The following is a 26,764-nucleotide window of genomic DNA, read 5'->3' as shown; positions in this document are numbered from 1 at the left end:
AATAGCGATTGGTTTTTTAATTAATTCTTATTTTTTCAAGAAAATAATACTCTTTTCTCTATTCTTATTATTTAGAAATCTCAAATAATTTATTAAGTCAACAATATTAGTATTTTAATTGTGGCGATAAATTTCATCAAATGCATTTAATGTAACATTATAAAACAATTCGATCAAGAATACAATATTAATTTGAAAGATAAATGTTCGTTAGAAATAAACTTTAAATAAATAAACTAAAAATTAATATCTTTCAAACAATTCTGTAAATTATAAATAAACACGTTTTAAAATTTTGTATGTGGCGCACCCTTTCGAATAATTTCGCATTCTTGCTTTTACGCGGTCCATGTGGTCTGATGTGGTCTCGAATATTAAGTGACAATATAGCGGACGTATTTGATTTTGTTTAAATCATAAGTGACATTATTTTTAGTATAATATAATGGAAGAAGTTACAAAGTGCAGTTACATCAATTGTCGTGATCTTCGAGAAAAAGAACAAATATTTCACGAATTACCAGTAAGCGATATTGGTTTATGCGTTAAATGGCTGGTAAACAGTGGTCATGAATATTTAATTGGACGCGACTTTGCAACTTTACGATCGATGAAATTTTTTGTATGTAGTAATCATTTCAAAAGTGATTCTTATTTAGCTAAGGGAACGCTGAAAGAAAATGCTGTACCCCAACCATATTGGTATTCTAATACTGTTGGAAGAATTAATGATATATCTTATGTGAGTCATTTTTGTATACAATTGTATATGTAAATGAAATATACATAAATATATTGTTAAATTATTTTGAAATGTTTTAGATTGAACATGAACCGAAGTTTGATCAAGTTACAGGAAAAACATATATGCACCGTGCTCACAACATTTTTCAATTTAAAGAACAAAGTGCAAATGTAGCAGATAATACTACTTTTCATGAGGAAGGCTGGTGTAGAACTTGTGCTATGAAAAAAAATAATGTAGTTAATATGACATTAAAGAAAAGAAATACTGAAATGAGTCTTCTTTCAAAACTAAAATTATTGATAGAAATTGATGATGAAGATACATTGCCACTAAATATGTGCTATGATTGTGTAAAGAAATTGGAACAATCCTTTCAGTTTTTTCAACAAATTTATATAGCAGACAATACATTGCGTCATATTTTTCCTAAAGGTCAATTAGATAATGATTGCTATGGTATAACTATAGATAGAGTAGATGGCTGTGTTAGCGATATAGAATTTGATCCGATATTACCGTCTAATGAAGATGATCGATTGTCAATGAATCATGAAAGTAATAATATAATAAAGCCAAAATTGTTAGATACCAAAGATAGTGAAAGATCTTTATCTAAGAAAGTCTCAACGAATGAAAAATTGTTAAAAGATACATCTGCCAGTGATAAGTATGGCACTGTATTTTCATTACTTACAGATACTTGCCACAGTGATGAAGAACTTCATTGGACAGATGTTTTAAATGCAATAGAACGCCAAAAGATTACATTTTTGCGAAGACAAGTACCTGTACGTAAAACAAAAATATCTTGCGAATTCTGTATTAGCAAGTTTAGATTAAGACGTCAGTTGAAGACACATATAATTACTCATCACCCTAAACTGATTAGAACTATGTGTATGGATTGTATTACCTATTATGAAAATGAACTCCTTCTCTTAGAACATCGTGCTATTGAACATAATGATGATCAATGGTATAGATGTGATTATTGTCAAAAAGTTTTTTCTAGAAAAAAGGGTTTGAGACTTCATATCACAAGATCACATACAAGAAGAAAGTGCTATTCATGTGATTTATGTAATCAACAATTTGTATCAAAACAAAATTTATCTTTACATATTGAAAGTGGTCATCTATGCGTGAATATAAAAAAGGAAAAAACGCTTGATGAAACGCTTAAAGATGTGTGCATGGTTAGCTTTGATGTTGATAATGCTAATCAATCCAATAATTTAAAGACTCCTATGGAAGAACAAAAAATAGCAGATGTATCTATAGATAAAGATTTTAATCATATGGAATTATCGTCCACTTGTCCTAACAATGAATCACAATCCATACACTTAGAAAATGCTGTTCATTCTGTTGTCGAAGAACTTATTGAAAGCTAATGTTTTACTTACTTTATATATTTATGTATATTTATATACATGGAAATGTATGTGGGACTTTATGATTAGAACCAATAAATGTAAAGTAAAGAGATAATTGATATCTTGCAATAACTACGAAATGTGATAATTTACGATTACAAAGAAACAGATATTGAAAGGTATCCCCACATAAATTGAAACATTACAATTATTTAAAATATATACTCTCTATAATTATATTATAAATAAAGAATAGTTAATTAATTGCTTACATATTATATATCTTCTTTTTTTTTGACAATAAAGATATTTGCAAATAGAACTTTGATGAATGCATGAATTTTCAATCTAAATTATTGTAAGAAGATCAGTCTCTTTTCTAAGGGTGTACATGACATTTTCTTTGTCAAAAATATAGATTTTTTTTCTTTTTTCTAGAAGTATATTTCAATCAAAAGATGAGATAAAAATTTTTAAAAACTACGAAGTTATAGCAATAATAGTAATAATGCAATCAGATAATGCTCTCAGATCGAATAACTGTTTTATCCTCTCATTTTTCTCTACCGTTTTATTTTATTGCAATTCTGCTATGTATGTAGCAATTTTATATGCGTATATGTATATATATATATATATATATATATATATATGTATGTATATATATGTATATATATGTATATATATGTATATATATATATATATATATATATATATATATATATGTGTGTGTGTGTGTGTGTGTGTGTAAAATTTGCAAGTGTTAGAAAAAAATTTGAGGAAAAAACTTCTATCAAAGTACAAAGAATAGAAACGAAATTTCAAACACATTTTTCTCAAAATAATAAATAAAAATACTTGGAAAGTTATAATCAAAATTTCTCAGAAACTACTAAATCGATTGACTTAACATTTTCAGAATATTATTAATGTTAAATTGAAAAATTTCTCTAGTCTTTTTTTTTAAACAAGGACGAAAGGACGATTTTACCCTGGAAAGCAATACATAAAATATAAGTTCTATTTTTTTATAGAAACAAAATTTTTAAAATTCAATTCACGGGTACTATATTTTACTAGAATACAACTGTTTCATTATTTTCGATTGAAAATATTACTATGTTAATTTTGGTATTATGTTCTATTAAACGAGGAAATATTTTTTCTAATAAATAATATAGGTTTAAAAAAAAAAAATAATCAAGGTGTCTCTTTTTTTTTCCCAAAAGTTATGTACATCAAAATTTAAAAAGTGGCCTATTATACTTGTTAATATAATCTCTCCATTTCAAACCAATTTCTAGGATTTTCTTCTCTCTCAATATATTCTATTAATATCTCTTAAATATACATAACATATAAACATTGGTTAGAACTATCGAAGTGTAACGAAATAAAAAATATATATTTTATTGAAAATATTTTTTTAAAGATATAGGTTTAAAAAAAAAATGATAAATAAGAAAAAGTTTTTGTGCTGTACATCTTCCGAATAATTCTTATTATTTACAAGAAAAAAAGTTATCATCCTTCTAAGTACCATTAAGTCAATGTATGTAATAAAATTATTTGGAGGAGAAGGGAGAGCGCTGGAGATATTTTTTCTTTATTTAAAATATTACGAATAAAATCTTTCATTATGATCTTGTCGCGATTTGGAACAATGCGCACGTCGCTCGGTAAATTCGGCTAATCTAATCGATGATATTGCAGAGCTAGCCAGAGCCTATAAATAAAAATATTTTCAGCGTGTTATTAAAATAAATATTTTTTATCACAAGATAATTTATTACCTTAAACCAAGGTGATGTTAAAGTAGCTTCAGCGGTAGCTCTTTCTTCGCCATGTAAGCATAATAATCTTCCGAGAAGATCTTTTGCATCGTTAGATATGGCTTCAAAATATTCATTGGGAAAACAGAAATCGCATTTTAATATATTAGCAGTCGTTTCTTCTACAGAATCATCTAGAAATGGCGATACACCGCTAAAACGTAAAATGTAATAAGTCTATTTTGTCCTCGTTAAAAATTGCAATTGATAACCATAGATCGATATAAAAAGCATTATGATTTAATTGAAAATATCAATTAATATATCACCTTAAAAGCACATAAATGAAAACACCTGCAGCCCACATATCCGTACAAGTTCCCGTAGGTTTACCAAGTACCAATTCTGGTGCTGCGAATTCCAAATCGGCAGGCGGTACGACTTCGTCAACTGGACCCCTTACTGCTTCGCCAAGATCTATTAATTTAACTATACCGCTATCCTGATCTACCAGTACGTTTTCAGGTTTTAAATCTAAATGCGCTGTGTTACGTCTATGTAACCATTGAAGAGCTGACAACAATTGACTTGCATACTTAATAGCCATTCCTTCCGTATAATCCGATTTTTTACTAAGGTAAACAAAGAGCGTTGGACCTCGAACTCTAGTAAAATCAAAAGGCCAAATGTAACGGGTGTTAAAATTAAACATTTAAAGGAATTATATTTCTAAGTATAACTTACAATTCTAAAACAATCGTGTCAATTCCTGGACGTGGAGCATTTTCAAATAGGGCAAAGGCTCTAATGATGTTACCATGATGACTAGACGCTAACAAATCATACTCGGCTCGAGTTAGAGAACGTGGTTGCTTGTGTCGTGGAGTTTGTTTTAATGCCACTTCTTGACCCGTTCCTTTATCTCTAGCACGTCTTACAGTTGCAAATCTACCTTTTCCTAATTCATCTAGTTCTAAATATCTCCCAATAAACTGTTCGGTTTCCCAATTTAAATTATCTTCGAAACCAGTCAATGTTACTTCCGCGGAAGATGAAGTAATGTTTCCATTTTTTCCAACAACACGAAAACTATAAGATGCACCAGGTGGTAATTCCAATGTCATTGGTGGATGTTTTACGTCCGTTGCCATCAGAACCCAAGTTTGAGAAGGTGCTGTTCTACCTTCTATACTATATGAATCAACACTAGAATATTCCCAATCTATTTCGATTTTTGTCGAACCAACAACTCGCGCCCATGTACTACCACTTACGCCTAAAAACAATTATTTGAAAATTATCGCTTACTCTATTACGTTATATTTTATTTAATAATTGTTAACAACAGTTAGATGAATTTTTGATGCATACCTGTGATGAAAAGGGAAATCTCTGTCCAACAAGAACCGGTGTCATGTTCAACATAACATCGGTATATTCCCGAATCCGAATGACGACATCTTACAATTTCTAAATACAAAAAAGCAGCGGTCTGTTCAAGTCGATATCGATCGCCTTCTCTAATAATTCGATTATCCTTCTCATCTTCCTTCTTCCACGTAACGGTTGCTGCCTCGACATTAATAATTTCTACTGAAAGTCTAACGTCTTCGCCAGCGGTTGCCTTTATCAGACTTGTACTTGCTAAGAGTGTAGGTGCTCCCTTTTTTTCTAGAGATCTTTCTTGTGGCTGTACAATATCCTTATTAGAATCTATTTTGCTCGGACGGAAGGACCACGCTCTGCTTATAGACAAATTTGGAACAAGACTAGCTGGTATCCAAAGTTCTTCTTTCTCATTATGATGTGAAACCACTAATCCAGGGCCATCCAAACGAGAAACGACGAGTTCGTCACCGGCACGTAGTTTTCCCCAATCGGCTGCCAATCTTACTCGTGCACCCGGAACGACCTAAACAATAAAACTGTTTAATCACTGTTTTTCCATTTCATTCTTTTTATAGATTGTACATTGTTATAAAATTTAATGAAATTTCTCATGCAAACAAATTACCAATACAGTAGCGCATTCAATGCTTTATCATGCTCACCAAAAGTTATAGAAGTATAAAAGTAGTTATCTGGATGATGCAGTGGTAGCAGATAGTACAGTAGTAGTTAGTAGCAATAGAATAATAATAGCAGTAGTAACGACAGTTGCAGCGACCAGTGATGATGAAGAGAATGTGATGATTATGGTCGTGACGATTTTAATAACGGTAATAGTAGCTGTAGCTGATGCCGTAGAAATTGGCATAGCAGTAACAGTAGTAAAGAGAAAGAGAGAGAGAGAAAAATAGAGAGAAAACGAGAGAGAGAGAGAGAGAGAGAGAAACAATAATAGTGTAGTAAATTTGGTGGTGGTGGTAGTAGTAGTAATTGTAGTAGTTGTATATGGTAACAGTAGTAGCAAAAATAATGGTAGTAGATCCGATGGTTTTGAATAGTAATACAGTAGTATTATAATTATTATTTTGTTAATAGTCTGTACATTTATGGCAATAATATTAATAATAAAGACTCAAGGATACTGTAATACTATCAAAACCGTCGCTTTATATCCTATATTTTCACTTTAGGTAGGCTAACGTGTTAGTTGTTGGAGAATATTCTTTTTTTGCTTCTCGACCTCACGGTGTTACACTTTTAACCGATCGAAAGTTATAACGTGCGTGCACTTAGCAAAAGACAACAACACAACAACTAATAGTGACCCGATCGTACGCTTTTTCTGATAATGTCTCGCTCGGTCTATTTCTCTAACAATAAAAGATCGAGGATTTGTGGATGCGACGACAGAAGGTAATGCAGTACATAGCAGTTAGCGACAGACATCAAGAAGGAGAAGAGCCCCTTTGCTGCAATCAAGAATACTAATTATAGTATGCGAATTATCCAGCTAGCATTATCAATATGAAAATCGGTAAATCGTTAAGAAATATCTCACCGGTATCGAATTAGTACGAACTGGGGATCGTGCGCGCAGAGTATTCCTGAATCCATCGAGGAAGTTAAGCCTACTCTTTGTTGGACTCGGCGTTCGTGGTAATTCGCAATCTAAACCACCGTATTGAGTCCTTTGAATCGGTCGAGTTATCTTCTGTTGAGGAATACTCTTTTCTTTGTTCATCATTCCGGAGGATGCTGTCGAAAACGTCGGGGCTACTGATATGGTCTCTCGAACCACAGGCTCCGTTGATGGAACTCGGCTATATGTCAGCAAATTATAAATGAAAACAAAACACAGTACTACGCGTCAAGGTTCGTCTTAACTAGTATTATACTTTCTTTTTTTAAATACTAGCAGGTCAATTGTCATTGCATCATTTGGATCATCATTGCATCTGATTTAATCGATCAGGAAGTAAGTTTGTTAAAAACATCAAATATGAGCCGAACGAGTCTTGACATGAATTTGGTGCGATATCAACAGGAAGAAGGAAGAAAAATTTGTTAACAATAACAAGAAATAATAATATCGAATAAAATAAAATTTCTAATTGACCTCATTTTACATTCAAAGAATAAATCTGTGTGTATGTGTGAACGTGTTTGTGAAATTAAACAATTAGCATCAATGGAAATAGAAATGGAAACTTAAACGTTCTTTAAGAAAAGAAAGAGCGTTTAACATTTCCTTTTTAAAGAATACAAATCTCAACGATCATATCGAAAAGATGTGATCGTACGATAACGATATTAAATTCTTTTGTAGGTAATCAAAGGAAAAACAGATAATAGGATTGTTTCAAGAAGATACAAAAAAAAGTCGTGGAACATAGAAAGGAGAAAAAGAAATGACAGTCATAAATAAAAGAGTCCGACATTATCTCTCGCAGTACTGTGTTCACTGAAAATCATAATAAAACAAGCCGTTAGTCACATGCACGGGTACATTAGGTAGGCGTGAGAAAGAAGGACGCATTGTAATCACAGTCTTCGTATTTTACAGTTTATTCTAAACAATATTTACGTTTCGCGAGTTGATTATAGCCCTGTTTTTTTGATGCTTTTCGAGAATTAATACGTACTATGTACAGTGTACTCGTCACCAGATACCTCATAATGGCATTTATAAACGTTATTAAAATTATTATAAATATATTGTACATTCTCGATAAATATATCATTAAATAGCGTGGCACACACCCGAGGCGTGGAATTGTACATCGTATGCCGTACGCGATGTACGCATTTTCGTATACGTAAGTATACAATACTTACATACGTAAACGCACGCGCGCGGGCATTTTCACGCACGCACATCCCCAGACACCACCCACACACGCGCGTACGCACGCATTATGTATATGCACATTGGAACGGATTAACGCTCGTTTACAGGCCTTGGAAGCGAGAGGTGGCTGTGGAAGAGTAATACAACGATCCATAGAGCTTGAGAGAAGAAAGGGAAAGGGGAGCAAAAGACCAAAATGTGACCCATTTGGAAATGGAGAAGTACTTTGACATTCGGCATAACCGATTCTAATTTATCTAGAAGTCTAAACTTCGTTTTTGAATTTTACTCGATTCAAAGTATAAGTTCTTCCTTTACGGTATTCTTAAAATATGTATGTCTCCTTTCGATCTCGACACGTTCGTTTTTCATATTTTTCATATTTTTCATTTTTTTTTCTTTTTCCTTTTTTTCTTCTTTTTCTTGTGCTTTCTTTTAGATGGAGTTTAATTAGGACAAGTTATTACGTTAATACAAAGTCGAATTTCACTTTATAATTCGTCGACAGCGTATATTCCTTACATAAGATCGTTTTTCGGTCGAAGGTATGTATGTATGTAATACGTAAAGGTTTTGTATAGTTATTCGTGCTGCTACGGGGATGATGGAATATTTGGAAAATACAAGTATTGAAAAAGAATAACGAAGTATATCTCTATTTCGAGTGATGACGGAATAAATAATGACAATACATATCGTTATAAGAAGAAGAATAACGATGATAATAACGATGATGATTCCGATGAGTGACGATGATATGTGTTAACAGGAACAACAACGATAACAACAACAACAACAACAAGAATGGCAACAACGAAGAAAAGATCCTTGAATAATCGAAGGAACTTCGATCATGTGCTAGGGTGTAGTGACTAAAGAATCCAAGGGAAAAGGACGAGGGTGATGATTTAGGTGACGACTACGGTTATCTAGCTTACAGCGCTTGTATCTCTTTTTTTATATAAAATATACAAAAATATGTCGGAACGAATATTCACAGGTCGAGTGTTAAGAGAGTCAGTGTAATTCAGTGTTAAATTAGAGACGCTTACAGTGGATCTTTGGTAAGTTCCTTTTGGTAGGCAATCGGTGACTGTATCGCCTTGAGAAAGTCACGTTGTGTTTGTAGGATATCAGTGATCGTATCTACCCATTCCTGTCTGCGAGGTCCATTTTCTTCTATTACGCTGCAATAAAATCCTAGACCGGGCTTTCGAGGATCCGTAGATCGAATCACAAATTTGTCCGGATCGTCGTACGAATCCTCGAGACTCATTTTGTTTACCTGCACGAAAACATACCGGCGAATACATACATTTCTCTTATCTTTTCTTTTCTTTTTTCTTTTTTTTACGATATTCATATACGATATTCATATATATTCGCGATCAAATTTTAATACTTGGATTGCATGAATTCAAGTAAACTTATTTTCCACTAAATATATTCGAACGAATTTAGTTTCAAATTTTTTAGTTTCGTAAACTCGTTTTCACATTGTCAAACCGACTTTTATAAAGTTTATAATAACGATAATTCGTAGTCTCTTGCGATAAATTGCATATATGTTGCTATGAAAAATATGAAAAAATTACCTGTATATGAGCTTTATATATGTAGGCTGGGTTGGTGAATTGAGTCTTCTTACCAACGGCTTCGCTGAAGATAATATTTTGCTCGAAAAGAAAAACGTGCCACTCTTTTCCTCTCGTTGGCACGGTCGATATTTCTGACACTAACAAAGGCCCGTGTAGCAGAAGTTTACCCTGTGCTGTTATTTTACCCTTCAAACGAAATGAATAAGAGAGGACATAAAATACTAAAACTTTTTGATATGTAATATATCTTTCGAGAATATATTATAAGCATGAATGGTAATGTTACGTAAACACTTGGAAAAAAAAACTAACAGATAATTAATCTATCATTCGAAATTGATTTTATATTTCTAACTTACATCAAAACCTTGCAATCTTCCCACGTCCATCATGTCATTAGCCGCTTTTGGTATAACTCGCATAACATAAACCGCTGCTCTGAGTCCTTCGATTTCCGATAATCTCTGAGTACGTTCGGTTAAACGCAGTGCCTCACGAAGGAGCAGTTGATACTTTGTAATCCTTTGCACGGGTTTTATCAACAAATCGCAAAGCTGCAGACGATGTCCAAGTTTCTGTCTCAATTCCTATTAATATTTCGGAATATAATTATATATTTCATTACCAAAAAGTATCGAGATACTTCAACGCATAAAAAAATGCATTGATGACACGTTTTTATTGCATTCAGAAAAGATGGAACAAATAATTATAATTACCTCAAAGTAAGTGTATATATATTCGGACACGATGTATTCAGAAACGGGTTTATTTTGACAATAAACGACGTACATGTGTAACTTCCTCTCATATCTTTTAAAGAGAGGACCGAGTTCTTCAGGACATTTTATGCAATTTTCCAAAGCTTTCAAAAAAAAGCTAAGAACACAAGAGATTATTTCGTTAGCATATTGGCTCGCAAGACGTAAAATTTTCACTTGCTGATATACGCAAAGAAAAAAAAAAATAAATAAATAAATAAGAGAAAAAAGGGAAAACGAAATGAGTCCGGACAGGTAATATTATACTCACTCTCTATGCCATTCGTAGATCGCTTCTATGTTACCAAATACCATTTTGTCTTTTCCGGCTCGAAGATCCTCAGGAAGTGGAATGTCGCTCTCTGGATCTCGCATTAACATCATATATCCTTCGACAATTTGTTTGAGATCATTGACATAATCTCTTTCTGTATCGACCAATTCACGAATAACAAATTGTCTTTTGGTTAAAGCCGCAGTTTCGGGATCGGATTCTTCAGAAACAAGCGATGGACTTGTTGCACGAGCATAATTATTCTCGCCATCGCTCGAACCTCTACCACCTCCTGCTGTTGTTCTTTCCGTTCGCATTAGACTATGCCTCTCTTGATTCTCGGTATGTTGTTCCTACGATCAACATGTTTGGTCAAAACTTTGATAAAAAAAATAATAGAACAAGATGATGGAACGCACGAAACTTACCATTCTTTCCTTTACGATCTGCTCGATTTCTGCTAAATCCGCTGTTGTGGCTCCGTCGAGTATTTTACTGGAACACTCGGATGTCTAAAAAGATAAGAATAATAAGAATGTGTAATATGGAAATAACGGGGCTAGCTATACTCACTCTTTTTCCAGGTAATTCGTCGGGTATCGTTGAACCAGGGGGTCCATTACCGGAAGCGACTAAAATAGGCTCGGTAATCGGTTTCATCGGTGGCGGTAATTCCAAGTCATCTTCACCATCCTCGGTGCCATTTTGTTCGTGAAAGACGTTACCTTCACCGTCGTCGTAGGTCGCAGATATCGTTTCAGAAGTTTCAACGTGTTCTTCCTCTTCTTCCTCTTCCTCCTCTTCCTCTCTTTCAATCTCCTCGGCTCCCGTCAAAGGTTCAAACTCCGAGACAATCCTCACGTTTCCAGCAGAAACAGTAACGGCACGTTTTTGTTCAACAGTTGCTCCTGATGGTAGCTTGAAACGTTTGTCCGAGCTACTCTTTTTCAATGATCCAATGTTTTTGCCGCTTGGTGTTACCGTTGCAACCGTTGTCGTATTTTTCACTACTGCCGTTGTCGTCGACGTTGTCGTTGTCGTCGTTCCCGTTGTAGTAGCAGTAATAGAAGAAATAGCAGTCGTCGTTGTCGTCGTCGTCGTCGCTGTCGTCACCGTTGTTAAAGACGTCGATGCTAGCGGAATGCCACTGTTAACGGTGGCGGCAGCAGCCGTTGACGCGGCTGACGACGACGTTGAAACGACCTTATCGACCTTGCCTTGGCTGAGCTTACGCAGCGGAGGTGGTAACCACTTTCTCCTACGACACACCAACGAACTCTTCGTATTACCCAGCACGTTAACAAAATTTCGCGACGATACCCGAGAGTTTCACGACGATATCATTTACTTTCTTAAAGAGTTACGCATCAGGAGGCATAATTTGAGAACGCGACAAACGATAGAAAGAGAAACGCAACGTACTGGCAGGCAGCGAACGCGTTTCTCCTACCACATCATCTTCATTTTATTGCTATTAATAAACGCGGACACAGTTGTGCCTGTCGTGTCGCCAGTGAAAACAATAAGAGCGGGGATAGGCGATAAAGAGAATTGCCACTATGCCCAATGCTGTTTGACTCGGCCACTCATTATGCACGTTGATCAATTGCTAATAACCAAGCGTGCGCTTTCCATTAGTAATTAGGTTAAGTACTTTCGACTCGTTATGATTTTATATTACCGTATCAGACTTATAGAGTTTATGATTATTGTACATCTTATTTATATATATATATGTACACTGTCATAAATAAATATAGGTATATAACATATTTTGTAATATTTTATAGACTCATTGTTATTAATTTAAATGTCTATTATGTATAAAATAAATGTACACGTTGATGTGTGCAACATTTATACATAAATTAAATTTCGAACATTTCGATGCAGAATAAATTAAATTTATTTATTTTTTTTTTTGAAAGAAATAATGTATGTTAATATTTTTATGCTTAATCGTCTTAACGTTTCATTGCCATGCTCTTTATAACATTATTACGTTGACCATATTATTTCTGCGCATATAACAATTTATTGTTAATAAAAATATTAACAAAGACTAGTAATTTATATGAACCTACAAAAAAACGTAACCTTTTCGCATTACACTATATGTAAAAGATATAGATGAATTTAATCATTCGACACATTTGCACGTGATTGTATCTTCCTACGAATATTATACGAATTCGTCATTAATCAGAAACGTATTATAAACGCGTTACAAAGCTACTCACCCACTAAAACCGCGTCTTTTATTTCCAGGTGAACTGGTACTAGCCGAGCTCCCATCGCTTCCAACAATTTCTAAAAACAATACGAATACAAAGATCGTTTTAATCATTTGCGATAACGATAGCGATAACAGTAATAAATCAGAAATTAATCGGACGATACTCTTTTATACGCAATTTTACTATATAATTTTACTATAGTCTTATTTACTATAATTTTATCTTATTTAAAAATAAAGTGTAATTTTGCCTTATGCAGAAAATTCGATTTTTATCGATCCTTTAGTTTCATTGATATTATTACGTAACTCTCTTTTGCAAAGCGAGTACGAATAAAATTGATCGACTTTGAATTACACATCATTGTATGTATCATCGCTAGAATGTTATAAACGATTATTATCTCTACTATCCAAACGGGGATAATAAAATGGGTGAATCGAAAGTGGTAAGCATAGCTGCCTCTTATATCGAGGTATACTTCTATGATATCGGGCCGACGTTGCTCTCTTATTTTTAGATGCAGCACACAGGCTTGAGAGAAAGCTTGCGTGACTCTTCCATCCTATCTGGCTTCTCAATTTCTCAAGGAAAAAGTTTGTCGTGTTTTCGAAGCATCCTCATCGTACTTTGCCCTCACTTATTTTTCTTCGATCCATTCTTCCCTCTTCCTTTCTCATTGTCGGTTCGCACCGTCCATCGTCCCTCTGCCAGTTTGACAATTTGATACACGAAGAAAAAAATAAGAGTAACGGATACTTTCTTGTTTGATCATGAATTGCCATAGGTCGTGTCGAATGATCGACAGTTAGTTTGACCGTGACGCTGGCCCCAGGCTGCCACAAGTGGTCAAGGACATTCGTGTTCCGTGCGTCGTATTGATCGAGCGCTCGGGTCTTCTAGTATACGTACAAGTACGGATCTCGTTATCTGCCTCTTTCAACTGTTATCAACTATAGCCTATTCCCTTGTTCTCTTTTAGTTGTTGAAAATTCGAACGTAAACTCAATTGTGTCGTTAACAACGCAATTATCGAAAAGCAATACCTGGAAGGGAAAAAAAAAACTTACCCAATTCTTCGCTCGACGGTGTTAAAGTCGAAGCTGGGGATGATGCCGTTGTACCAACAACCATAGTCGCAAGTTGTTGTTGTCCGATAACCGATTGATTTAGTTGCTGTTGTTGAAGCAACGTTTGCTGTTGACTGGGTGGCTTTCTCGATGGTGAGGTTTTACATGAATTACTTGGTGGTTGTTTCAAAGCGCTCGTAGGTACAAGACCTTCTGCTGGTGGATCTGTTTGTCCCGGTGCGAGTGGTAAACGTACCAATGTCCATTCACCGGTACCAACGATTCCACTGGCATTTCCATTACCGCTACCATTTTCTAAGACTTCCACTTGCTGGCCCTTCGTCACCGTCAGTTCTCTAGATCCTGGTGTTGCTAGATGATCCGCAACGACCCAAGTCATTTCGGCAACACCAGTCTATGAATGAAAATTGAAAGAAAAAAATAGCAACTTGTCTTTCTAATTTATTTTCTCATATTTTTCTATTCGTGGTTCACTCCACAGAAGGAAGGAAAGAACGAAGTATTTTATCGTGGGAACATAAGCAAACGAACGTATCAGGGTACCGGATTTTATGAGCGAAGAGTAAAAGAGAAAAAAGAGAGAGAGACAGAGAGAGAGAGACAGAGAGATAGATAGATAGATAGATAGATAGATAGAGAGAGAGAGAGAGAGAGAGAGAGAGAGTACACGCCATACGCAGATACAAACTTGGAACCGACATCATCGAGAAATCGTCTTTGAATTTACGGACCGTTGAAGCGTCTAATGTGGTACGTTCGCTGAAATAGGTTCGATCGGTCCGTGTAATCGTTTGGATGATATTTACAAGAGTGCTTCATTTTTAGAGTACGAGGAGTCAATTACTCGAAACAGGAAAACTTAGAGTAGATCCCGATTATGGATGTGTGTCAATAAAAAAAAGTTTGCTACAATTAGAAAGATAAATGAACGATGCAAAAATAGCTACTTAATTTTAATTAGGGAACTAATATTTATGATTCATTGGAATATCAACATTTCCTTTCATTTTCGTATTTTTAAGAAAAAGAAAAAAAAAACGAACATGTTTTAATCTGGACTGTCCTCAGTTTGACTCTCTCTCTCTCTCTCTTTCTTTCTCTCTTTTTTTATTTCTCAATCTCTCTCTCTTTTTTTATTTCTCAATCTCTCTTTCTCTCTCTCTTTTTTTATTTCTCAATCTCTCTCTCTCTCTCTCTCGTATTCACGCATTCCATGACAAAAATAGAATATTCCACGCGCCAAAATCCGTATTAGTTCGAACCCATACGGACATGTACGAAAAGTCCAAAGGATCGAGTACAGGTAAACATTCATACGATTGACAAAAATTTCTAATTTAATAGGACGAAATATATTTAGGTAATGTCATGCTCGCCAAGAACTCTTAGTTTTTAAGTTCCGCGATCAAACGGATATAATTTCTAATGTCTAATACGTCAGATGGCGTACGAACATATATCGTAAATGTAATAATTCGTACCGTTAGCGAGCGATTCCATGAGAGAGTTTTCTTTATCGCTCTTTTCGCGGTCTACGAGCGATTATAAGTTGTGATTATTACATTTAACCTAAGTCTATATTAGGATATGATTCGCGTAAGCACAACGTGGTACTCAAGGGCAACAGTTCGCAAGAATTGGTTGCAAAAAATTGCTCGTGAATTGGCACATAAAAAAAGCTGATAGATAATGCAGGCTAACATCAATGATCTTTAGCGAGGTTGTTGAGTAAAAGAGAGATGACGGTGAAAAATAAACTTAAATATCGAAGTTGTGTTCGTTTAAAAGAAAACAAATTATGGCGTATTAGATGGCTAGCGATAAATTCGGGAAGGTCCAATAGTGAAAACATTGATTACAGTTGGATGCGCTTAACGGTGCGCTCACGCGCACGATCGAGATGCCACAGACGGGGTGGTGAGTTAAAGGACAAAGGACAAATAGAAAAAGAAAAAGGGGAAAAAACAACGAAAAAGAGAGAGAGAAAGAGAAAGAGAGAGAGAGAAAGAGGAAGGGTGAATAGAGAAAAAGTTAGAGAAAAAGAGAGAGAGAGAGGGAGAGAAAGAGAGAGAGAGAGAAAGAAAGAGAAAGAGAGAGAATACCTGAGAAAGAGAGGGTTGGCGGCGCAAAAGCCGAGCTTGAAAAGAGCCCGGGGTGTCGATGGTGTGCTGCCTGGCGAGGGTCGCGTGAGGTGGTGTAACCGAGGTCTGTCTAAACCACGGTAAAGAAATTTTTCTGCGTGCCTTTTGGGCGATCGTTGCCGGTTTTCCGGCCGGTGACGTCATAACGATATTTCCTTACGACTTACTGTCGTTAAAACGCGATGATTCGTACACGAAATTCGATGAAGGGTTCGCAAAGAGAAAAATAGTATGACGAAGGTAGGATACATCGGCGCAAACAGCCGACAGCCATTTTCGAGTGGATCTTTTTTCTCTTCTTTATTTTCTTTTTTTTTTTTTGACACGCGAGATATGTTCTACCGTTCGAAAGAAAACGCGTGTGACGAGAAAAGACGAGAAAAGACGAGACGAGAAAAGACGTGACGTGACGTGACGTGATATGATGTGACAAGAGACGAGAGACAAGAGAAAAACAGAGAGAATAGTATATATAAGGTAGGACAGGACGGGAGACGGGACGCGACGCTCCAAACGAGTCCGTCCGGGCCGACAGTCGCGCCCGTACTAATCGCACCCTTCCTAGAATCGAGTATCAACGCCGTGAGCGCCTCTCCAAATGTCTCGGTAGGTGGAATGGGCTTATCGAGAGGAAGAAGGGAGGGATGCTCGATAACGCCTTTCATCGATGTTTTCTCCTCGAGGAAATTCTCAGTGCGCAGTCACCGCCTAACCGGGGCAGCTGATTTTAATGTCTCGTCCTCGACTGCAGGATATCGTACGATTAAGTAAATTAAATCCTACTGCATTGCGTACAAGAAGACCCTTGAAAATCAATTTCAGGGAGAGGAAGATTGCTGACAATCATTTTTTTTTTTCTTTTTCATTTTCTTTTTCGTTTCACAATTTATATTATTTTTCGTTTAAAAAAAATATCTTTGTTCTTTAAAATATATCATTTTTCGCTATATCATTTATCAAGATACGCGCACATCATTTTACGTGATGCAATTAAACTATTATATAAACGATCGTTTTATGAGCTAAAGTAACATCTTGTTTCATCTTGTCACGATGTAAGAAATAAATTTACGCTAAAATGATCAATTTCCGTTTTCTACGACATAAAATACGATAATTACCTTGTCTGAATCCGTTGTATTCGTTGAACCAAATGAAGCCAATGAGTTCCTGTCCAAATTTTCCACACTGTCATTCAAAGATGCACATTCCTCCAGATCTCTACTCGATCGTTGGCTCGAACTCTTCTTGGCAGGACTTTTCGGCATGCTCAAGCTGAAGTACGTTTCTTGTATTACTTCGCGTAATCTTTTGACCCATAACTGCTTCGCCTCCATGGAATTCGCTCTTAAAACCACACGAGTATCGCCAGTCGGTGCTCTTCCAGTCCATACGGCAAACTTACATTCGTCTCCTTCGATATGCTCGGTGACACCCAATTCAGAAGTCATTAAGCGACTTTTGTAAATGTATTTTACCTGAACAATCATGAAAAACATATGGCTAACATAAAACTTACGGTACAGAGGGTATCTACAATTACTTTTTCAAATATACAAACCTTTCCAGCTGAATCTTTGACTTCTTTACTAAATAATAAATATAATTCAAAAAGAAATATATGACGATCTCTGCCTTTTCTTATCAGCTGCTTTGGATCCCATACCGTAAATGAATCTTGTAATACTACATCTCCAAGAGTATCTATCCTGACATCACAACCCTCTAATAGGCTTAAATGTAAGGCATCGTTTGCTTTTTTAGGCACATTCAACATCACTTCCAATCCATCTTTAATTTCACCTTGTCCTTCTTGACAGCAAGCCTGTATTCAAAAATATTAATATTATAAAACATTTATATTTACGAGAGAAGTAATAAAAGATATCTTTAAATAATATTTACGTACTTGAAGATCCTTAAGCAAAAGCTGATATTTTGTGATCCTTTGCACTGGTTTTATGAGGTACGCAGCGATTGGGTGTTCAACTTTTTGTTTTCTCTGTAATTCTTCAAACCATGTACCCCCATGCGTAACTAATAATTGATTACTTTCTGGCTTATTTTTACAATAAGTCACGTACATATCAAATTTCGGAGCCTACAAACAATAATGTATTATTTTATAAACAATGAGCAAAATAATTTATTCCTTAATTTTGCTAAATAACATCATGTTATTTACCCAAGTCACGAAACAGTGTCCAACGTCTTCGGGCATGGTTTCATATTTTTCCAACTCACGAAGGAATATATTGCTATGAAATTGATGTATCTCTTCCATATTGGAAAAGATTATAGATTCTCGACCTTGCAATCCTGTTGGTACGTTTCCCTTTCCATTACGCGTTTCCTCTAAGAAACAACGAATACAAGTTTCCAAATCTTTAACATATGTACGTTCGGTTTGCAACAATTCAGCCATAATGAACCTAAATTAAAATAAAGAAAATATATTTACAAAAATATAGATAAATATCATTTTTTCTTAATCTTGTAACGTTAATACGAAGCATACTCTTTTCGCCTAGCCGATCTTCGCTTTTCTTCGTTCAATTCTTTTAAATCTTTTCCCTTAATTTTCTCCTCCAATAAAGGATCAGAATTACGGTCTATGGCTAAATCTTTATGGCCATCGTCGGATTGTATACCCAAATCATCTTCAATTTGTGTCTTATAGCAATTCATTCGCATGCTAAAATCTTTATAACGTTGATCCACCTCTGCCACTGATTGTTTAATAACAGCAGCATGAGCATGTCCTTTTTCAACTAAATTATCCGCTAGCTGAATCAGCAATTTTACTCTTTCTCTCGTTTCCTAATAAACGTAAACAGTAATTATATCAAAGCAAACGTACGTTTATGTATGTTATGTTATTATTACTATATTTTACAATGAAACGATATAAAGGCTATTAATGTATTAACATTAGCTTTTTCTTTTTAAAAATATTTTACCTTTGCTGCACCTTTAAATTCATTATGTTCTTGTAACAATTGCTCGTTCTCTATACGATTTTTTCCCACATTTGTGTGCGTTGCAAGATACAATTCACCAGTCTCCCTTATCCATTCAATTGCTTGTTTTGCACTACGCTCAAAAAGAACATATTGATGACATTGATCTAAACGTTTCTTTCGTTGAGTCCAATATTCGAGTACTTTATTTTCTTTACTTAACAATTCTTCTAAGATATCTATGAACATGATGACATGAAAAATAAACATTTGTTAAAGCAATTACAATTGAATTTATGCCAAATTAAGACACTAACTTTTTACTTTGTTCTCTGACCCAACACTATTTGCTTGATAATTGTAAAACTGTAGACTGCGATTAGTGTACTTTAGGAATGTCTCGGCAGTTCTTCGCACCAAAGTACATGCTTTTAAAAATGCTTCCTTTTGTTCCTGATGTTTAGCCACAAGAGTAGGTACTTGGCCGCCTTTTTCCCCACCAGAACACCAATCTTCGTCCCTTTTATATTCACGCTCTAAACTATCGAGAACCGATCGAACTTGTTCTGCTGTTTTATAAAAATTTATACTCGCGGTTACTAATTTATGCCTCTCTTCTGCACAAGTTACCAACTGTTGCCATCTTTTAGTGACATCTTCAGCTACTTCTCGAATACTTTTCGGATCATAATGATTTGCGCTTACTAATGCATCAGCTCTATGTTTTACCTACAAAGACACGATATGTATTATAATAAATATTCATAATTATGTCATAATAATATATTAACAAAGAATTGATATAAAAAGATAAAATACAATTCGTAATTACCTGTACAGCAGAAGTATGCGTTTTCTCTATAGCGACTTGAAACTGTTCGTGTTCTAATCGCAGTTGTTCGGCATCTTGTAAATTTTCGGGAACCCTTAAAGAAGCTAAAAGCATAGCTTCTCCATTCCTAATCCAATTGGCTACATGCGTAGCATCCGTTTGCAATTGTACCAATTGCGCGGCTTGTTCAAGTCGAACTCTTCGCATTTCTGCAAGATCTTCTGCGTCCATCTCTCTTTCATTTAAAAATTCAAGAAGTACTTGAACTCTTGCTGTAGCGCTATGCTGACCGTCTGCCATGATACAAACTCCGGCTTGTTCTAAGACCTACGATAATTACAAAAAAATTAGAATTTGAAAAAAGAAAAAAAAATCTTTTATAGATTATTCTATATGGATAATTTCTAAAAAAAAAAAAAAAAAAAAAAAAAAAAAAAAAAAAAAAAAAAAAAAACAATGTCAATAGAATTTTTTACCTGTGCAAGTTCTTGACCTTGTTGTAACACTTGAAATGTAGTATTTTGCATGTGAGCAACACCGTCATTGTGTACACGTAATAGCTGTTCAGGTGAACCTTCGCGAGGTGATCCTTGTAAGTCTTGTGCCCACATTTCAAGTTGACCACTGGCTTCTAACGCATCTCTTTCGAAAACGCGCAATCGTAAACACAACTCTAACCTTAACTTTCTTGTTGCCCATAATTCTTCCAATTCTTGCCGTAAGCCAGCCAATCTATCAAGAGCACTCTCTACAGCAGATATCTGAAATATTTTTACATTCATAACATGAAATAAAATACATTATGTGATTTAAAAAACTCTAACATTTTGAACAATTTTCAAGTTTGAAATATATTCATTGATTAATACATACAGAGCCTGTAGTATCGGGTGCATCTGTTGATTCTCGAAGTTCTTGAAGCAATGCTTCACCTTGCGCAATAGTTGAAGCGCAAGCTTCAAGACAAGACGCTCTATGTTGTGCACACTGATCGAGTAATCTTTCCGCTGTTTCTAAATTCTCTGCAACTTCCTCTTGCTGCAACTCTTGTCGTAACTCATCTACCCAACCGCTTAGCTATGATGTGTGCAGAAAAAATTTACATTAATTATAATTGGCAAATAATACCACTTAACGTATACACTAAACAATCATAACACATACGTGTGTGTGTGTGTGTGTGTGTGTGTGTGTGTGTATGTATATATATATATATATTATACCTCTTTTTCATGAGTATAAAACACTACAGCCAGATCTAATCTTCGACGTCGTTGTTCGACTCTCGCGGCAAATCTACTAACATGAGATTCTAATTCTTGTGCCACTGCGTATATTTCATCGGCAGCACATTCTCCTGTATGTGCTAATTCCTCTGCTGCAGTAAGTAATTTCGTTGCGTTTGTATAAGTATTCTGTAAAAACATGTATATAAATAATTACACGATGTAAGTTTTGTTCCAGTTTAAGGGGGATTTTATCTATGTAAAATAGTACACATTACCTGTGCAACATTCTCAAAATGTTCGTGACTCTTTTGATATACTCTTGCTTTTTGAAGATTTCGTCCTACACCTGTATTTTTACGGATAAAAACTTCTCCGTGATTGGTTAGCCAATCAAGAACTTGTTTTACATCTTCTTGAAATAATCTGTAAAAAAAAAAAAAAAGAAAAAGAAAAAAAAAATAAATAAATAAATTAAATAAATGGAACTATTTCAACACTGCATAACAAATAAATTATGCGAAATTATGTTCTTTGACAAAAAGAAATTTATAAATACCTCAAAGCAAGACGTTGATGTAATTTAACTTTGCGTGCATGCCAGCGAGCTTCCAATGTTCTATGATGACCTAAAATTTGATGAATAACCGCTAACACATGGGATGCACCCTCACTGTAATCTGCAGCTGGATTTCCACTCATACCACCATGACTTTCTGCATTATGTCCATCTTGACTCTATGCATAAAAATGACATACAAATTTCGTATATAGTGCATAAAATTAATTAAAGCCAAAAAATATATTAATATGTATGCCATGTAATTATTACACTTGTCATTCATAAGCAGATACTTGCAGATATAAATTAATGTAAAATAATTACAAAATTTGTTTATAAAGGTAAATATTATTTATCCTTAATATTTTCATATAAAAAAATATAAGAACAGATAAAATGACAAGTAATATACAAATAGATATTAATATTCAGTTAATTTCTAAGTTATGGTTGAGACTTTAAGACTGATAGTTAAAGAGTATTTGCTTATATTACATGCTTCATTACGAAGTTACAATAATGAAGTTACAATAATGAAGTTACATAATTTCTTTATCAATTGCATGCACAAGCAATTATGGAAAACTAATTGTAGAAAATGAAGAAGAGTCTGTTATAAATTATGCATGAATATATGAACGAAAATATACAATTTTTTAATGCAATAAAGAAAATTAGATTAATCAAATTACATATTTTCCCAAACACTAAGTGACATACATGTTTGCGGATGGTGTGGTCTATTCCCTGTGGTTGGTTACAGACTTGCACAAGATGATCCAGTTGATAAAGAAGCTTCTTACTGGTACTATGCACCTAAACAACAGTATTTTACGAATTCATTCCAATATTACGCGCCTTTCACCGATTAAACGAACTTCAACTTTGTTTCGTGATAAAAGCTTCCATCCTAACAAGTCCATAATAACAAGTGTTTAGTCCAACCTATGTTAATTATTGCATAAGATTTAGACAAGGCTGTTGCTTTTAACCGCACCCAAATACCAAGCAAGAATATTCACCGACTAGAAATAATGAAAAAAATTGTTTCGTACATAATTAGTGTAAAATGTATCCAAACGATGGACTGTACTTCTGCTATGACATACTTGCAGCATGGAGCCTAGTCCACTCAAAAGAGCCTGATATGCATTGTAAACCTGTCGAATATTAGATTTGTATACAAATTTTTATTTTACGATTTTAATGTTTACTCATTATTTTATAACGATACAATTAATAAGATACTATCTTTTTTATTCAATTACGTTGCAAATATACTATTAGCCCTTTTAAATGAAATGTCATTTAATTTTCCTAATGTTTATCTCTATTTTATATTTATTTCTCCTAACATACCTTTAATAATTGTATTAATTTGTGGAAGGAAACTTTCTAGTAAAGCAAAAATAAAAAATAAAATAGCTTTAGATATTATAAATTAAATATTTTACCTCTGTATATGCTTGACACATTGCTTCATAAAGAGTTTGATGTTGTCTTATGTGAGATTCGAGAACAGGAATTTCATTAGGCAGATTGCTAGCATCACAAGCTTGACTCCAACCAACAACACTATCGACATATTGCTCTGCTTTGTGATGAAACACTACACTTAGGCCAAGAACAGCAGTACGCTCATCTAGACCAGCCGCAAATTCCTTCCAAGCTCTATCCAATCGACTCGCAACGGCTCGTACATGACCCGCTGCATAATGTTGTGTCTCTAATAATCTAGCAGCCATTGTAAGGGTTTTATTAATATTCACATAAACATTCATTGAACTCATAGTAAAATGTTTATGTTCTTCTTGCAAATTTTTTGCAAGTTGATAAGAACGTCCAATTTCCACATAATTAGCAAGAAATCCTTCTCTATTATGACAAATCCAATCAAACATTTTTTCACAATCCTGCTCAAACAAGCGCAATTGAAAGCATTGATCTAATTTCATTTTTTTTATGTGCCACAATTGCAAGAGATGTTGTTGGGCTGCATGAACAGAGTCTAAATGCTGTATAACTAATGTCGCTAATGCCTGACCATCTGAATCTGTTCCACCTGCAGCACCACTTTCAATACTTCCTCCCTCGCCACCTGGCGTTGACATGCCTAAACAAGGTAATTATTTGTTAAATAATACAATCATAAAAAGTAGTATATTAGAGTGTGAAATGTATATTACTGTCGAATTTTTGGAGTAAACGCTGAGCAACAACTTCAATTTCTTCTACAGGAATTTTCAAAATTTTCTTTTTCATTTCATTATGGAGGTCAATGCCATGTTTAGCACCTCCAACGTCATCAGCAAAATCATTACGACTAAGGTCTTCTTGTAAATCGTCCAACCTGTCTAAAAGATCAGCAGCTTGCCAAGTGAAGTCTTCTACAGCTAATCTTGTTTGGATCCATTGAGCATGATCATACTCTAATGAACCATCCAAATCAGATGTCAGTTGAGATGGATCTATAACTTTTGTGAGAGATTCTAAACTAATTGTATTGATCTGAAATTAATAAAAAAAATTAATTTAAAGAATTTCTTATATTAAAATATTGGTTTATTTATAATTTTAATATAATTTAAATAGCTTAAGTGCATAAAACAAATGCATATAAAAATTTACACAGAATTGGATATTTACTTTATACAAGTTTTGAAATGTGTAATTTGTGTACTTAATGCTTGTAACAAAGCATGCAATATTACACTTTCTCTACATCAGTACATGTAATGTTCAAATTAAAAATAGATATAATATCAAAGATAAAATTCAAAAAATTTAATACAAATAATAGAAAATTTTGTTTTTTCCTTATTTACCTCAAAGTTATACTTTTTCTGTTTAGCCAATGATGTCCTTTGTTTTTGCCAAAAATTCTCTGGCTTTATGATGAATGCAACATAGACCGATTGATGAAAGTATTCATGTAATACCTTAAATGATAATAAAAAAAAGAAACAAAAGAAATTAGTTCATTTGATACTTTTACATTTAAGCAACATAGTGCATTTTCATGTATATATATAAAAAAATATTTTAGTGTTCAAATATTACATCATAAAATTTATTAATCAAATAAATATAAAATATTTACTAATAAATTTAATATTCCACATTGTAAAAGACTGTATATTATTATATTTTAGATAAATTTTATACAAAATATACTTAATTGAATAAAAATATTATTTCTCAGAAGAGAATACTACCAATTTGATACTATATATTTTCTTGCGAATGTACTATTTAACTGTTTACGGAACTTTTAACTATAAATAAAAATCTAAATGTCATAACAAAACCTTTAAAATTGTTTTCACAGAATCCCAAGTAGCACCACGCATATCCACTATCACAGTAAATCCTAAATCTCTGGTTTCATCATCAGGAATGGCTAAAAGATATTGCAACAAACGACGATAGTCTTCTGGTTTTGCACGTTCTCTTCTAGGAGTAGTTGGAAAAACAATAACTGGACCACCTCTACGATCTCGTCCACCTGGTAGTATAGCCAAACGTTCTTGAAGTAAGGGTAGGACATCTGCTGCCCTTGTGCCATCCATTGTGTTAAGTGTGTATATAGTTTGCTTATGATCTATCTAAAAAAAAATACATTGAATGCGATAAAAAATATTTCATAAACTAAAAACATAAAATAAACATATAATGATATATGATATAAGTATATAACATAATAATAAACAATGTTTGTTATAATGACAATGTTCAATTTCAAAAGTTTTAGTAAACTTATGTTTTCCGAAGTTAATGCATTAATACAATGTGATGATCATAAATGAAAATATCGTAGGCGGTATATTAGAGGTAGAAATCTAACATCTAAAATCTAATAGAGATCGGTCATTTTTTCAGAAAAATAAATGTTCGCAATAGATATATTCTAAAGAGTTATTTGGAACGTTAAATCGTAGAAAAGTTATGCGTAAAGAAATCTCATACACGTGTCTTATATCGTGTTTTAAAGACACAGGTACAACAATAAACAGTGTCTAAAATAATGATGAATTAATCTAGAGTTGAAGAAAAAGAAATTAGAAATTCAATCTAAATTAATTACATCTATGTTCACTTTCAAGATAAGTTTCTTGGGTCGTCAAACGAATTCTACAGAGCAGCGGCCATATCGCGTTAGACTTGCTACGTATCATACAGCTTTATGTGTACGAGAGAGAGATAGAGAGAAAGAGAGAAAGAAAGAGAGAGAGAGAGAGAGAGAGCGAGTGCGCGCGCGCACGTTTGTGTGTATGTACATGTCTCTTTCTTTTTTTCTCTTTTAATGACCGTTGCACCGATTTGCAACAATACCGTTGTTCGTCAAACGCGTCAATCGTCATCTTAATGTGATGATCACATAGGTTAGATATTATAATGAAGAAAAACTCACTCACCTATCTAATTCTCAGTCAAAGATTCGCAGGATAAAATTTTCTTTCTTTCTTCGGTGAAGTACCTGCATTCCATCGAAGAAAAATCTTATGGCTTCTACACATATTTATAGCGAATCATTAGCTTTCATACGGAATCATATTTATTTGACCACATCGATAATGCACCAATGCTCAACCGTGCCATCTTTAATTTATATTATCAAGCTTGGTCCTTAATCCTACTTTATTTCATACGATAATCCACGCGATTTCTAAATTACACTCAGTTCGTTCTTCTGTATTGACGCCTTGCAGGCGGCAGCACGATCTTTAAATTTTTATAGAATACAAAATCCATGAATATCGAAGATTATAATTTAGGTAACTCTAATTAATAAAGCAAATATATACTTCTATTCTCTCACTGTACTTCGGTCACAGATTAACCCAGTAATGACACTCGCGTAAGGCGTCTTTAATGTCGCGATATTGAAAATTTCTGACCTTGAAAAGGTCCACCATATTCCTTGAAATATACATATTATAGCATATATA

At 34.1% G+C, this 26,764-nt stretch overlaps 2 protein-coding genes across 8 annotated transcripts; one reads left to right on the top strand and one right to left on the bottom strand.

Moving 5' to 3' along the window:
* Positions 1 to 242: 242 nt before the first annotated feature.
* On the top strand, positions 243 to 2,388 carry LOC124426663 (transcription factor Ouib-like). The gene is made up of 2 exons (XM_046968636.1): positions 243 to 742; positions 823 to 2,388. Exons 1-2 carry the CDS (start codon positions 446 to 448, stop codon positions 2,140 to 2,142), a joined length of 1,617 nt encoding a protein of 538 aa, XP_046824592.1. The 5' UTR covers positions 243 to 445; the 3' UTR covers positions 2,143 to 2,388.
* Positions 2,389 to 3,593: 1,205 nt separating this feature from the next.
* LOC124426658 (triple functional domain protein) lies at positions 3,594 to 26,764 on the bottom strand. 7 transcript variants are annotated; one of them, XM_046968616.1, is made up of 34 exons: positions 26,231 to 26,764; positions 25,124 to 25,416; positions 24,641 to 24,754; positions 24,002 to 24,323; positions 23,270 to 23,928; positions 22,871 to 22,975; positions 21,813 to 21,991; positions 21,532 to 21,679; positions 21,251 to 21,442; positions 20,901 to 21,104; positions 20,504 to 20,788; positions 20,028 to 20,354; positions 19,513 to 19,924; positions 19,196 to 19,434; positions 18,754 to 19,055; positions 18,421 to 18,667; positions 18,145 to 18,336; positions 17,797 to 18,060; positions 17,357 to 17,713; positions 14,074 to 14,488; positions 13,007 to 13,076; positions 11,340 to 12,024; positions 11,195 to 11,278; positions 10,764 to 11,119; positions 10,451 to 10,610; positions 10,091 to 10,318; positions 9,729 to 9,917; positions 9,186 to 9,418; positions 6,844 to 7,105; positions 5,268 to 5,808; positions 4,641 to 5,172; positions 4,226 to 4,561; positions 3,918 to 4,110; positions 3,594 to 3,850 (listed from the first exon to the last, which is right to left on the bottom strand). In XM_046968616.1, the coding sequence occupies exons 2-34, from the start codon at positions 25,382 to 25,384 to the stop codon at positions 3,743 to 3,745; spliced, it is 9,201 nt and encodes a 3,066-aa protein (XP_046824572.1). In that variant the 5' UTR covers positions 25,385 to 25,416; positions 26,231 to 26,764; the 3' UTR covers positions 3,594 to 3,742. The 7 variants fall into 7 exon arrangements, 5 of the variants coding, with proteins under 5 accessions (XP_046824572.1, XP_046824570.1, XP_046824573.1 ...); XM_046968614.1 differs by having other exon boundaries at positions 25,124 to 25,420; positions 26,231 to 26,763; XM_046968617.1 differs by lacking the exon at positions 26,231 to 26,764 and adding an exon at positions 25,900 to 26,019 and having other exon boundaries at positions 25,124 to 25,420.

The sequence above is a fragment of the Vespa crabro genome, chromosome 9 (genome assembly GCF_910589235.1).
Source record: "Vespa crabro chromosome 9, iyVesCrab1.2, whole genome shotgun sequence".
Classification (NCBI taxonomy): Eukaryota; Metazoa; Arthropoda; class Insecta; order Hymenoptera; family Vespidae; genus Vespa; species Vespa crabro.
This window is presented reverse-complemented; position numbering and strand designations above follow the sequence as displayed.